This window comes from Lithobates pipiens, unplaced genomic scaffold, assembly GCF_037356315.1.
Source record: "Lithobates pipiens isolate NorthernLeopardFrog02 unplaced genomic scaffold, aLitPip1_a1.2 Scaffold_35, whole genome shotgun sequence".
NCBI classification, from domain to species: domain Eukaryota; kingdom Metazoa; phylum Chordata; class Amphibia; order Anura; family Ranidae; genus Lithobates; species Lithobates pipiens.
Genome location: NW_027507811.1, coordinates 8047381 through 8061581, shown reverse-complemented (window position 1 = coordinate 8061581; position 14201 = coordinate 8047381). Strand labels below are relative to the sequence as shown.

Below are 14201 nucleotides of genomic sequence, written 5' to 3'. Positions count from 1 at the left end.
ACCCAGTCAAACACCAGCCTAGATAGAACCACCTGAACTGGTTACAAACTCTTCCTAAATGCTTCAGAAGATCTTGCAACCCTGGGTACCCACCCAGGAACCACTACACCACCAGATTGACGACATGTGCCAGGCAAGGCATGTGTGTCAACTTTCCCTGCCGGAGGCCGGACAGCAGGTTGCTGCCATTATCACACACCACCATTCCTGGCACAAGTTCCCATGAGGATAATCACCTCTGAGGGTGAACCCTGCAGAGCTGAAAGAATCTTTACCCCAGTATGGCTCCTGTCCCTTAGGTAAAACCAGCTGTTGTACTGCGCTCCTCCTGTGAGCTCTCTCCTGACTCCTTGGATTCCTGGGAATTTTCTTTATTCAGGTCCCCCAGCTAAGCCTAGCTTGCATCCTCTTTGCCTTTTGCTGGCTCTTTCCCTGGCTTCAACAGGGATCTCCTCCTGCCTGGACCATTGTAATGCTTCCTTGCAGCAGCGTGCTTCAGACTACTCTTGCTGCTAAGGCTCAAACTATTTATGGACTTTCCCCCCACCTTCTGGGCACACCTCCCCAGGGTTGGTGGAAGTCACATAAATATTCAGGCTGTAGCCTCTGCCCTCCCACCCACTACGTTCTAGAAAACTCCAGATAGATCCAGAATACAGAGGAAAGTAGCAGAGCAGTAGCCTATAAATCTCTGAGAAGCTCTAACCAATCAATTCTTGTTCTACTGATTACAGTGGAACCAAACTAAATTTACCTGACAATCCTACTTAAATCCAGGAGAGTGCTACACATAGCCTCTAGAACACTTAAAGAGGACTTGTGGTTCAGAGCACAACTCAGAAGAGGGCATTGATAAGAAGGTGGAGAAGGTACAGAGGACAGCTCTAGCACCATCACCACCAGCTGTAAGGATATAAGGTGGTTGAACAAAGCTCCAGCATTGAGCCCCATAATGCATCCTTTCTGGCTGCCAGTAGAGTCACCCACTGGGCCATCAGTGATACCTAGCATACCAACCTGTACTTGATGGACCACGAGTCTGTAGTCAATGTCATGTGGACCTTGCTGCTGACCATGTTGTCCAACAACATGGAAACCTTCCCTTACCATGTGCTGTCAAGCTTGTGCTGGAGACTGCGCTGGACTCACTGGATTGTTCACTGGTCCTGAGTGGGTATTCCTGTGGGTAAAAAGGAAGAAATGCATTTCACTGGGTAGTGCCCAGTGATGGTTGGTGGTAATGGACCCTTTCTGGGATTGGGCTGCTGCCTTTTCTTAAGGTCATTTCAGCATGTAGACGTAGATAAAAAGAAAGGAGCGCCCGGTGTCCAGAGAAATGTGACTTCTAAAATATGGTTCATGGACCTTTATTAAAAACGAGCATTCATTATGAGTGTCCTTAAAGTTTAGATCGGGTCTGAACATCCGAAATGGGGAATATTCAATCCCACTATGAGTTAGGGTCACCATAGACCCAAACTCAATGCTGATCTCTACTCTTCTGTGGTCCTGCACCCCTGTTGCTGCTGCCTCTCCCGCTGCACCATATCTGAAGCCATACATTCTCAGCTACTCAGATACTGGCATTTCATCACTCGGGAGATGTCCTCCTCCTCACTGTCTGCAAAATCAGATGTCAGGTCGCTAGGTGCAGCCATAGTTGGAATGGCTCCCAGCGGGCCCTTGAAGTTCCACCTTCACATATGGGTTCTGTTTCTGTGCGCTGCAAACACAACTATCTTATGCTGCCATGCTGAGGTTCATGTTCTCTTTTATATCCCCCCCTTGAAGGACCTCCCACTCCAACGCCAGGCTAATCCTTCACCATCACATCCTGGGGTTAAGGAACCATTTCTACCCTTTCCTTTCTGCTGGGGTTCATTGCATCCATGTACTAGATTTGAGGCATGTTAAAAAAGGAGGGTTGATTCCCCACCCCATCTCTACTGGGACCTCGACCTGATCTGCCTTGCTTTGCCCTTGTACACACGGTCGGAGATTTCGACAACCAAATCCGGCGGATTTTGTCCGTCGGATTTTGTCCGTCGGATCTTGTCCGAAACTGTTGCATACACACGGTCGGACTAAGTTGTCGAAAAATCTGATCATTCAGAACGTGATGACGTTATTTCGTTACGATGGGACTACGTTGAGGCTAGTAGCCAATAGCTTTGATGTAGGAATTTGATCTGAGCATGCGTGGCGCTTGGTCCGATCAAAATTCTCTACACATGATCGGAGTATGTCCGATCGAACCAGTTGGTCGGAAAATATTTCCAACAAGTTGGAAAATTGGGTCCGACGGAATCAGTCCGATGCATACCACACACAGTCGGATTATCCGACAACACGGTCCGATAGGACACATTCCGACGGATTCTCCGACCGTGTGTACAAGGGCTAAGAGTTGCCACCTCATCCCTTTAAACCCATACACCTTTGAATTACATGGGTTCTGAGGCTAATTAAATACAGATAAGGCACCGAGTGAGTTTAATTACCACCTTAATCAGCCACAGAACCTGTGTAATTAATATGAGTTTGGGTTTAAAGCAGGGGTCTCAAAATGGTGGCCCTCCAGCTGTTGTGAAACTACAAGTCCCATCATGCCTCTGCCTTTGGGAGTCATGCTCTTAACTCTCAGCCTTGCAATGCCTCATGGAATTTATAGTTTTCCAATAGCTGGAGGGCCGCCAGTTTGAGACTCCTGGTTTAAAGGGATGAGGTGGCAACCCTAGCGTGGCTCCTCCGCTGCAGTAGAGATGGACATCTTGCTGCTGGGTGAGTGAATTACAGTGAGGGAATTACCAATGTCACCCATTCCACCACCGACGACTGAGTCTTCCTTGGATGAATGGGGACATCACAGGGCTTGCAAAAAGCCACATGGTTCACACTACAAGACGTTTCTCGGGGCTGCAGTTCCTCTGACCTCCACAAGATGGCGATCTCACCTCTACCCAGATGGGAAGTCTCTATGGAAGACAGGAAGTGATGTCAGGTACAGGCAGGAAGTTCTGGGTGAGAGGTGAATCGGGAGGAAGTAAAGAAGAGACATTGTTGGAAGTGGCAGTAGAGGAGGTAATAAGATCTCATTTTATATTTACACCCAGTAACCCCCCCCCCCCGTCATGTCCGTCCTCTTCCTCTATAGCACATAAAATGTTTCTTCCCTAATCAAAATCATAGCTCCCAACTGGCCCGGATTTCGAGGGACTGTCCCTGATTTGGAGCAATGTCCCGCTGTCCCTCTTTCCCCCTCATTTTGGCCTGATCTATATAGTTGTATATGAAATGCACTTTTTATCTTTGAAAAAGTGTTCCCCAGCGCTTAACCTTTCATCTAAATTCTAAATTGCTGCGTTTGTAAATTTTAAAAGCCAATATAAAGGTAGTGGTAAAAAAAAAGCCCTTGTGGATTTAATTAACCTTTTTTTGTTGTTGGTTAAGTCTCCTTTAAGGGGGTGTGGCAGGGGGCGTGTCCTGAGCCTACATACATTTCCTAGTAGGTGTCCCTCATTCCCATCTCAAAATGTTGGGAGGTATGTCAAAATGTATAAAATAAAAAAAAATACATACGTATTCAAAGCCGAAGAAGAGATTCTCCGCAGCTCACAATGGCTTCTCACAATGGCCAAAGGCCAAACCATTGGACAATTAAAGAAAGATTCTATCGATCGTTCCTTGTCTGGAGATCCAAAACTAAGCAAAAATAGTTTGGAGATTAAACAGAAAGTCTCATTTCTGATCAGGGAGGTAGGAGAAAATATAACAGGTTTTCCGAGGGCAAGAAACACGACAAACACCAATCTACATGTGCCAATTCTCACTGGGGGCAGCCCGACTATTAACCCCTTTATATCCTCATCCTAATCTTGTACAACCAATACAGTCCAGATAATTCTCCGCTATCCATCTACAGAGGAACCCGCATAGATCACATGACCACATCACTGAGGATGGAGGAGGACCGGAGTCACATGACTGAGAGGATACTAAACCTCACCCTGGAGATCATCTACCTGCTGACCGGAGAGGTGAGGAGGATTCTGGGAGGTCACATGACATCACTCTTATCTCTATTAATAAAACACAGACCTGACCGGAGAGGTGAGGAGGATTCTGGGAGGTCACATGACATCACTCTTATCTCTATTAATAAAACACAGACCTGACCGAAGAGGTGAGGAGGATTCTGGGAGGTCACATGACGTCACTCTCATCTCTATTAATAAAACACAGACCTGACCGGAGAGGTGAGGAGGATTCTGGGAGGTCACATGACATCACTCTTACCTCTATTAATAAAACACAGACCTGACCGGAGAGGTGAGGAGGATTCTGGGAGGTCACATGACATCACTCTTATCTCTATTAATAAAACACAGACCTGACCGAAGAGGTGAGGAGGATTCTGGGAGGTCACATGACGTCACTCTCATCTCTATTAATAAAACACAGACCTGACCGGAGAGGTGAGGAGGATTCTGGGAGGTCACATGACATCACTCTTATCTCTATTAATAAAACACAGACCTGACCGGAGAGGTGAGGAGGATTCTGGGAGGTCACATGACATCACTCTTATCTCTATTAATAAAAACACAGACCTGACCGTAGAGGTGAGGAGGATTCTGGGAATGTATATATTGATAATGTTTATTATGCTCTTCTACTCAGGATTATGAAATAGTAAAAAAGACATCTCGTGAGCCATTAAAACGCGACAGCTCTCCCAATGAGTCATCCCCCACCACAGTGGCCCAACTGGACTCCTGGAGACTCAATAAAAATAACGACCAGAAGATTCTAGAAGTCACCAAGAAGATGATGGAGCTGCTGACAGGAGAGGTGAGGAGGATTCTGGGAATTCTGGGACATTATCCAGTAACAGACAAGGGATGTGTCTGGATGGTGACTGTATCATTGTGTGTGTCAGGTTCCTATAAGGTGTCGGGATGTCACTGTCTATTTCTCCATGGAGGAGTGGGAGTATTTAGAAGGACACAAGGATCTCTACAAGGACGTCATGATGGACAATCAGCCGCCCCTCACATCACCGGGTAAGAGGAAACTTTATTGTAAAGGAGAGAGCAGTACGGAGGCTCCACCTAGATCCCCCATCATCTGATAAATATTATTTCTATGTGTTTATCAGATGATGGGGGATGGGTGGAGCCTCCGTACTGCTCTCTCCTTAACAATAAAGTCTCCACTTACCCGGTGATGTGAGGGGCGGCTGATTGTCCATCATGACGTCCTTGTAGAGATCCTAAAATGGGAACCCACCAGAGAGATGTCCCCGTCCTCTGTATTCCCGGGAATCCACACAGGAAGGTCACACCATCCCCCACCATCATCAGGTAGATGCGTTATTGGTAGTTATGATTACAAGCTTTTTTGCTACAATGAATTTATTATTATATATTTTAGAGTGGAAACCTTGAGATTTATGATATTGATATCAAAGAAGAGTATAAAGAGGAGGATGACGATTATGGGTTGATGGACAAGTTTTCAGAAGAACCCAATGATATGATGGAGGCACCTACTACCAGGAACCCACCAGAGAGATGTCCCCGTCCTCTGTATTCCCGGGATTCCACACAGGAAGGTCACACCATCCCCCACCATCATCAGGTAGGTGATTATCAGTTATTGGTAGTTATGATTTACACACAAGCATGTTTCTTATAATATTTTCATTTTATGCTTAGAGTGGAAACTTCTGGGATTATAATACTGTTGTTAAAGAAGAGTATAACGAGGACGGTGAGGAGTATGATGTAATGAAGGAACTTTTTGAAGGACACCAGGATCTCTTTAAGGATGGTATTGTAGAACTACCTAATAACAGGAACCCACCAGAGAGATGTCCCCGTCCTCTGTATTCCACACAGGAAGGTCACCCCATCCCCCACCATCATCAGGTAGGTGGAGTTGAGGGTCGGGAACATAAAGTGATTGAACACTCTGACATGTGGAGATGATGTGTGGACTCTACAAGATGATATTTTCTATGTGATCTCACATCATAAATACTTCTATGTTACAGATGTTATTTTCTGCCATTCTGTTGGTTTAGGGTGAAGATCTGATGAACATGAAAGTTGAGGGTGAAGTAGAAGAGACGTATGTGAGGGATGATCAGCAATATACGGAGGAGGCTGGAATGACGAGGACATTCATAGTGGAGGACACTCCTACAGAGATCAGCACAGGTGACCCATCATATATTCTTCTATTATCTCTGCTCTGTTACTGCTCACTAATTGGTCCAGAGTAAGGCGGGAGTTGAGTGATATCAGCCAATAATAGGTTGATAACTGTCCCCTCCCTGTACTGATACCCTATTTGTGGTTCAGCTGGCAGTATTAGGTTGTGGGTCACTCCTAGTTACAGTAGCACAGATATGATAGCACAGATTGAGCCTTTCTTAGGTTGGTCCCTCTTCTTCCAGAAGACTTATAGCTAAATGTCAACATAAATATATTAATAAATACAAGGATGGAAAAATAAGGACTGAAACACTTACCCATCCAGCAGAAAAATCCCTCTAGTGCTGCATATCACCAAAAGCTTAGGTCTATGGTCACTTGATCTATAGTAAAAGGTCTGCAGGTCTGAACTTTGACCCTCTTGTGTACCACATGGCCTAGGCTTGTGGTTGTGTGAAGAGCATGGACCTCCCAGCCCCCATTGGTTCCTGCTCTTCTGACAAGGCTGTGTAAATGTAGAAGTGATCTGGGAGGAGGACCAAAGGACTGAAGAGGGGGGAAAAGTCCCGGCTGGTTGGGACCTCCACAGAGAACATCTCCTCACTCATATCTACCTGATCCAGATGGGATCTTGATGGAAGTGAACTAACCCTCTCATATCTATTGATGATGTTTTTATATTTTTCCAGGACACGCCATGGAGAAACCCTCAAAGGATCGTCTCACTTTATCTCCAGGTTGTAGAATGGAAGATGAGGACATCACAGGAGATTGTGGAGGAGAAAAGACAATGATCTCCACTATGGATGGTGGACTTCACAGTGTGGATAGACCATGGAGTCCCTCCGACTCTGACCAACCTCGTACTGTGGGGGATGGGGCCAGAGTTCAGGAGGAGAAGGAAAGTTCCTGTCCTGAATGTGGGGAAAGTTTTAGCTCTGAATTGAGTCTTATTATACATCGGAGATCTCACATGGAGGAAAAACCTAATTTCTGTTCTGAGTGTGGGAAATGTTTTCCCAATAAATCAGAACTGGACAGACATCAGAGATCTCACACGGGAGAGAAGCCGTATTCCTGTACTGAGTGCTGGAAAAAATTTTCGCAGAAGGCCCATCTACTTGCACATCAGAAACTGCACACTGGTGAAAAGCCGTATTCCTGCCACGAGTGTGGGAAATGTTTTTTAGCTAAGGCCAATTTTTTGAGACATCAAAAATATCACACGGGGGAGAAGCCGTACTTTTGTTCTGAGTGCGGGAAATGTTTTCTTTCTAAATCAGCCCTGGCTAGACATTACAGCTCTCACACGGGGGAGAAGCCATATTCTTGTTCTGAGTGCAGGAAATTTTTTTCAAGCCGGAGCCATCTATCTAGACATCAGAAATTGCACACTGGTGAAAAGCCGTATTCCTGCTATGAGTGCGGGAAATGTTTTTCAGAGAAGGACCATTTTTTGAGGCATCAGAGATCTCACACAGGGGAGAAGCCGTATTCCTGCCCTGAGTGCGGGAAATGTTTTGCCAATAAATCAGAACTGACCAGACATTATAGATCTCACACAGGAGAGAAGCCGTATTCTTGTCCTGAGTGTGGGAAAATTTTCTCACAGAGGACCCATCTATCCACACATCAGAGATCGCACACTGGTGAAAAGCCGTATTCCTGCCATGAGTGTGGGAAATGTTTTACAAATAAGGCCACTCTTTTGAGACATCAGAGATCTTGCATGGGGGAGAAGCCGTATTCCTGCCCTGAGTGCGAAAAATGTTATGCCCAGAAATCAGATCTTGTTAAACATCAAAGATCTCACACAGGTGAAAAGCCGTATTCCTGTCCTGAGTGCGGGAAATGTTTTTCCCAGAAGTCCCATCTTTACAGACACCAGAGAACCCACACAACCTTCAAAGTGAATTAGTGTCCTGAGTGCAGGAAATGTCTTCTATATGGATCATATTTTGCCGTACATCAGAGATCTCACACTGGGAAGAAGCTCACCTTGATATACAACTCAGAAAACACATGGCTGAGCGCTCCTCTGATCTTTATCATGGAAGAAACTCTTTATAAGGAAATCAGAGATCACCAAAGACTACACAGTTCTGTCTGATCTCCTCTGCTAGGAGAGAGGAGGAGGGGGTGTCACTGCCGGTTGGGTCCCTCTAGGAGAGAGAAGGAGGGGGTGTCACTGCTGGTTGGGTCCCTCTAGGAGAGAGAAGGAGGGGGTGTCACTGCTGGTTGGGTCCCTCTAGAAGAGAGAAGGAGGGGGTGTCACTACTGGTTGGGTTCCTCTAGAAGAGAGAAGGAGGGGGTGTCACTGCCGGTTGGGTCCCTCTAGGAGAGAGAAGGAGGGGATGTCACTGCCGGTTGGGTCCCTCTAGGAGAGAGAAGGAGGGGGTGTCACTGCTGGTTGGGTCCCTCTAGAAGAGAGAAGGAGGGGGTGTCACTACTGGTTGGGTTCCTCTAGAAGAGAGAAGGAGGGGGTGTCACTGCCGGTTGGGTCCCTCTAGGAGAGAGAAGGAGGGGATGTCACTGCCGGTTGGGTCCCTCTAGGAGAGAGAAGGAGGGGTGTCACTGCTGGTTGGGTTCCTCTAGAAGAGAGAAGGAGGGGTGTCACTGCTGGTTGGGTCCCTCTAGGAGAGAGAAGGAGGGGGTGTCACTGCTGGTTGGGTCCCTCTAGGAGAGAGAAGGAGGGGGTGTCACTGCTGGTTGGGTCCCTCTAGAAGAGAGAAGGAGGGGGTGTCACTGCTGGTTGGGTTCCTCTAGAAGAGAGAAGGAGGGGGTGTCACTGCCGGTTGGGTTCCTCTAGGAGAGAGAAGGAGGAGGTGTCACTGCCGGTTGGGTCCCTCTAGGAGAGAGAAGGAGGGGGTGTCACTACTGGTTGGGTTCCTCTAGAAGAGAGAAGGAGGGGGTGTCACTGCTGGTTGGGTCCCTCTAGAAGAGAGAAGGAGGGGGTGTCACTACTGGTTGGGTTCCTCTAGAAGATTGAAGGAGGGGGTGTCACTGCCGGTTGGGTCCCTCTAGGAGAGAGAAGGAGGGGGTGTCACTGCCGGTTGGGTCCCTCTAGGAGAGAGAAGGAGGGGGTGTCACTGCTGGTTGGGTCCCTCTAGGAGAGAGGAGGAGGGGGTGTCACTGCTGGTTGTGTCCCTCTAGGAGAGAGAAGGAGGGGGTGTCACTGCTGGTTGGGTCCCTCTAGAAGAGAGAAGGAGGGGGTGTCACTGCCGGTTGGGTCCCTCTAGGAGAGAGAAGGAGGGGGTGTCACTGCTGGTTGGGTCCCTCTAGGAGAGAGAAGGAGGGGGTGTCACTGATGGTTGGGTCCCTCTAGGAGACAGAAGGAGGGGGTGTCACTGCTGGTTGGGTCCCTCTAGGAGAGAGAAGGAGTGGGTGTCACTGCCGGTTGGGTTCCTCTAGGAGAGAGAAGGAGGGGGTGTCACTGCTGGTTGGGTCCCTCTAGGAGAGAGGAGGAGGGGTGTCACTGCCGGTTGGGTCCCTCTAGGAGAGAGAAGGAGGGGGTGTCACTGCTGGTTGGGTCCCTCTAGGAGAGAGAAGGAGGGGGTGTCACTGCCGGTTGGGTCCCTCTAGGAGAGAGAAGGAGGGGGTGTCACTGCCGGTTGGGTTCCTCCAGGAGAGAGAAGGAGGGGGTGTCACTGCCGGTTGGGTCCCTCTAGGAGAGAGAAGGAGGGGATGTCACTGCCGGTTGGGTCCCTCTAGGAGAGAGAAGGAGGGGGTGTCACTGCTGGTTGGGTCCCTCTAGAAGAGAGAAGGAGGGGGTGTCACTACTGGTTGGGTTCCTCTAGAAGAGAGAAGGAGGGGGTGTCACTGCCGGTTGGGTCCCTCTAGGAGAGAGAAGGAGGGGATGTCACTGCCGGTTGGGTCCCTCTAGGAGAGAGAAGGAGGGGTGTCACTGCTGGTTGGGTCCCTCTAGAAGAGAGAAGGAGGGGGTGTCACTACTGGTTGGGTTCCTCTAGAAGAGAGAAGGAGGGGTGTCACTGCTGGTTGGGTCCCTCTAGGAGAGAGAAGGAGGGGGTGTCACTGCTGGTTGGGTCCCTCTAGGAGAGAGAAGGAGGGGGTGTCACTGCTGGTTGGGTCCCTCTAGAAGAGAGAAGGAGGGGGTGTCACTGCTGGTTGGGTTCCTCTAGAAGAGAGAAGGAGGGGGTGTCACTGCCGGTTGGGTTCCTCTAGGAGAGAGAAGGAGGAGGTGTCACTGCCGGTTGGGTCCCTCTAGGAGAGAGAAGGAGGGGGTGTCACTACTGGTTGGGTTCCTCTAGAAGAGAGAAGGAGGGGGTGTCACTGCTGGTTGGGTCCCTCTAGAAGAGAGAAGGAGGGGGTGTCACTACTGGTTGGGTTCCTCTAGAAGAGAGAAGGAGGGGGTGTCACTGCCGGTTGGGTCCCTCTAGGAGAGAGAAGGAGGGGGTGTCACTGCCGGTTGGGTCCCTCTAGGAGAGAGAAGGAGGGGGTGTCACTGCTGGTTGGGTCCCTCTAGGAGAGAGGAGGAGGGGGTGTCACTGCTGGTTGTGTCCCTCTAGGAGAGAGAAGGAGGGGGTGTCACTGCTGGTTGGGTCCCTCTAGAAGAGAGAAGGAGGGGGTGTCACTGCCGGTTGGGTCCCTCTAGGAGAGAGAAGGAGGGGGTGTCACTGCTGGTTGGGTCCCTCTAGGAGAGAGAAGGAGGGGGTGTCACTGATGGTTGGGTCCCTCTAGGAGACAGAAGGAGGGGGTGTCACTGCTGGTTGGGTCCCTCTAGGAGAGAGAAGGAGTGGGTGTCACTGCCGGTTGGGTTCCTCTAGGAGAGAGAAGGAGGGGGTGTCACTGCTGGTTGGGTCCCTCTAGGAGAGAGGAGGAGGGGTGTCACTGCCGGTTGGGTCCCTCTAGGAGAGAGAAGGAGGGGGTGTCACTGCTGGTTGGGTCCCTCTAGGAGAGAGAAGGAGGGGGTGTCACTGCTGGTTGGGTCCCTCTAGGAGAGAGAAGGAGGGGGTGTCACTGCCGGTTGGGTCCCTCTAGGAGAGAGAAGGAGGGGGTGTCACTGCCGGTTGGGTTCCTCCAGGAGAGAGAAGGAGGGGGTGTCACTGCTGGTTGGGTACCTCTAGGAGAGAGAAGGAGGGGGTGTCACTGCCGGTTGGGTCCCTCTAGGAGAGAGAAGGAGGGGGTGTCACTGCCGGTTGGGTCCCTTTAGCAGTGTAGTCTGATCTCCTCTTATCTTCAGGAGAAGCTTTAATGGAAGACATCATGGTGAGAGAGGATCTAGATATTGCTAGTGGAAGAAGAGAAGGGAAGATCAGACTACTTGACAGGACTGACCATTTTGGTGTAGTAGTTATCAGCTTGCGGAAGAATCTTAATTTGCTTGAAGAGAGCCACCTGCTGGGAGAAAATGGGGAAATATGACATTAACTGATGTAAAATTTTATATTTAATTGATAACATTTTTTTAATATGAAATAAGGGAAGATTAAAAGTGTCCATGCTTAAACTCATGATATTCTTTGTAAGTTGATTGATAAAAATCGGCCTTCAGATATGTATGATGAAATGTTCTTTTCTTTTCCTTTATTCCCTCTTCTAATGCCTCGTACACACGATCAAACAATCCGGTGGAAAAGTACGCTGGACAATCCCCCCGTGTGTAGGCTCCGGCGGACTTAGAAAGTAATTTTGCACTCCAATCTGTCCATCGGACTCGCATTTCGGCGGACAATCCGGCCGTGTGTGTGCCAGTCCGCCGTACTTTTGAAATGAACGGACTTTTCCCGCCTGGAGAAAAGTCCACTCATTTTGAGCGCGTCTCCAGGTAGCCAGGGCCTGGTATGGACTTAAAGGGGAACCCCTACGCCGAAAATCAGCGTGGGGGTCCCCCCCTAGGTCCACATTAGACCCTTATCCGAGCACGCTACCTGGCCGGCCAGGAAAGGGGGTGGGGACAAGCGAGCGCCCCCCCCCCCCCCTCCCTGAGCCGTACCAGGCCGCGTGCCCTCAACATGGGGGGTGCCATGGGAATGCTGGGACTGTGACATCATAATGGGGGGGGACATCATCCGGTGATGTCCCTATATAAGTCGCCGCGCGCCGCGTCCCTGCCATTGTGAGTGGAGGCAGCGACGAGGCAACATCTGAGGAGAAGAACAGAAGACGGCGACAGAAGACCGGGCTTTCTGTAAAAGAGCTAGAAGAAGGCGCGGTGGCCTGGCAAGAAGAGCCGAAGAGGAGTACAAGACCCCCGAAGAGGGGTAAAAGACCCCCGAAGTCGGAAGAAGAGGGCGGCGGCGAAGAAGAAAGCCGGGCTCCTCCGCTAGTAAAAGCTAGCAGAAGATAGCGGAGGAGTCCGGCGAGAAGACCCCCGGAGCTGTGCAATAAACTATTTTAACCCTTGTGTGTTGTGTTTTTTTAAACTTTTTTTTACAGTTGAATGGGTAGGGGTACATTGTACCCCATACTCATTCACATAGGGTGGGGGGCTGGTATCCGGGGGCCCCCTTATTAAAGGGGGCTCCCGGATTCCGATAAGCCCCCCGCCCGCAGACCCCGACAACCAATGGCCAGGGTTGTTGGGAAGAGCCCCTTGTTCTCATCAACAATGAGGAGGGGGGGGGGGGCGCTCGCTCGTCCCCACCCCCTTTCCTGGCCGGCCGGGTAGCGCGCTCGGATAAGGGTCTGTTATGGACCTGGGGGGACCCCCATGCTGATTTTTCGGCGTAGGGGTTCCCCTTTAAGTCCATACCAGGTGACGGGGCCAGCGACGCCTCCTTCGCTGGCCCCGGCTACCTGGAGATGCGCTCAAAATGAGCGGACTTTCCTCCACATGTGTGGGCGAGTCCGTTCATTTCAAAAGTACGGTGGATAGTCCGGCAGACTTAGTGCGCCGTATTAGTCCGCTGAAATAGTGCCGTGTGTGGGCAAGTAGCCCGTTGGGAAAGTCCGGCGGGAAGTCTGCCGGATAGTCGGCTACGTGTGTACGCGGCATAACACTACAAGTGAGGTCCATCCTGTAGCTTTTAGTTTTAGTCTTAATATTGTGTCTTAGTAGTTTGGTTTTACCGGCTTGTACTTGTTGGAACAGCCGACTCTTCACTTTCTCATAAATCTCAGGACGTCTGTAGTAGACTCCAATGATAAGTCCATCAGTTCATAGACCCGTCTATCATTCCACCCGTAATTCCTCCTCCGCACCATCACCACCTCCAACCACAAGATCATCATTCTTCCTCACTTTCACATCACATCTAACATAGAGAAACCCCCCTCCATCTTTTCTATGGACCGTGTCTCTCTAAACAACAGCATTAGCATGAATGCAAACAGCCCAGTCTTGTGAGGAATCAAGCCGTGTTTCTGGAACACCAACTACATTCTCATCACTGAAACCACTAACATCCCCCATTCTGCTCGGCAGGTTACTGGATTCTGTGTATTGATATTCAGTATTTTCTCGTAACGTAATTTTGTTTAAACTTTATTTATGATTGAGGAAATTCACTGGTTTATTCTGCTAGTGGTAACATGCAAAAGTCACAGAACTCTACCCTCTTTAGAACAGGCTCCTTACAAATTGTCCTGTTAGCTTTTCATGCTGCTCAATTTGTAAAGGTAGTGATGTTGGACAGACCCTAACCCTTGATCAATCCTCTCCTGAGGTTTCTAGCTTGTGAGGAGGTCTTGCCTACTGAAGTGGCCACGGGTCATATGGACCAGTCTGTTCTGTTGGCTGGGTCAGGGTTTAGGATTTCCAACATCAGTGTATCATCCCCGTCATAGACTGTACAAACACTAATGGCTGCCACGGGGTAGAATCTGACCCTAGGGCATTCTGTACAACCAGGACTCGCCATTGTATATCTGCATGTAGCTCACAATGTGTACTATCACAAGGGGTAATATCCATTTCCCTGTGAATAATTGGGTTTTACAGGAGAAGAAACAGGCAGGGATGGTCTTCTGTGCAAAATAGTGTTGCTGGCTGTCCATTTTCTCAAAATAATTTTCTCAAAATAA

The 14201-nt window shown here is 49.3% G+C and overlaps 2 protein-coding genes across 2 annotated transcripts in view; one reads left to right on the top strand and one right to left on the bottom strand.

Annotated features, from left to right (window-relative positions):
- The window catches only part of LOC143955711 (uncharacterized), a 338238-nt gene that overhangs the window by 104535 nt on the left and 219502 nt on the right, over positions 1 to 14201 (bottom strand). The gene's annotated exons all lie outside the window — the stretch shown is intronic.
- LOC143956079 (uncharacterized) overlaps positions 2918 to 14201 on the top strand; it is a 76444-nt gene continuing 65160 nt past the window's right edge. Inside the window, 7 exon segments of the mRNA XM_077466204.1 lie at positions 2918 to 3081; positions 3923 to 4037; positions 4681 to 4851; positions 5434 to 5640; positions 5718 to 5930; positions 6086 to 6221; positions 6908 to 7867. Coding sequence (XP_077322330.1) covers positions 3942 to 4037; positions 4681 to 4851; positions 5434 to 5640; positions 5718 to 5930; positions 6086 to 6221; positions 6908 to 7867 — 1783 coding nt within the window. The 5' untranslated portion in view covers positions 2918 to 3081; positions 3923 to 3941.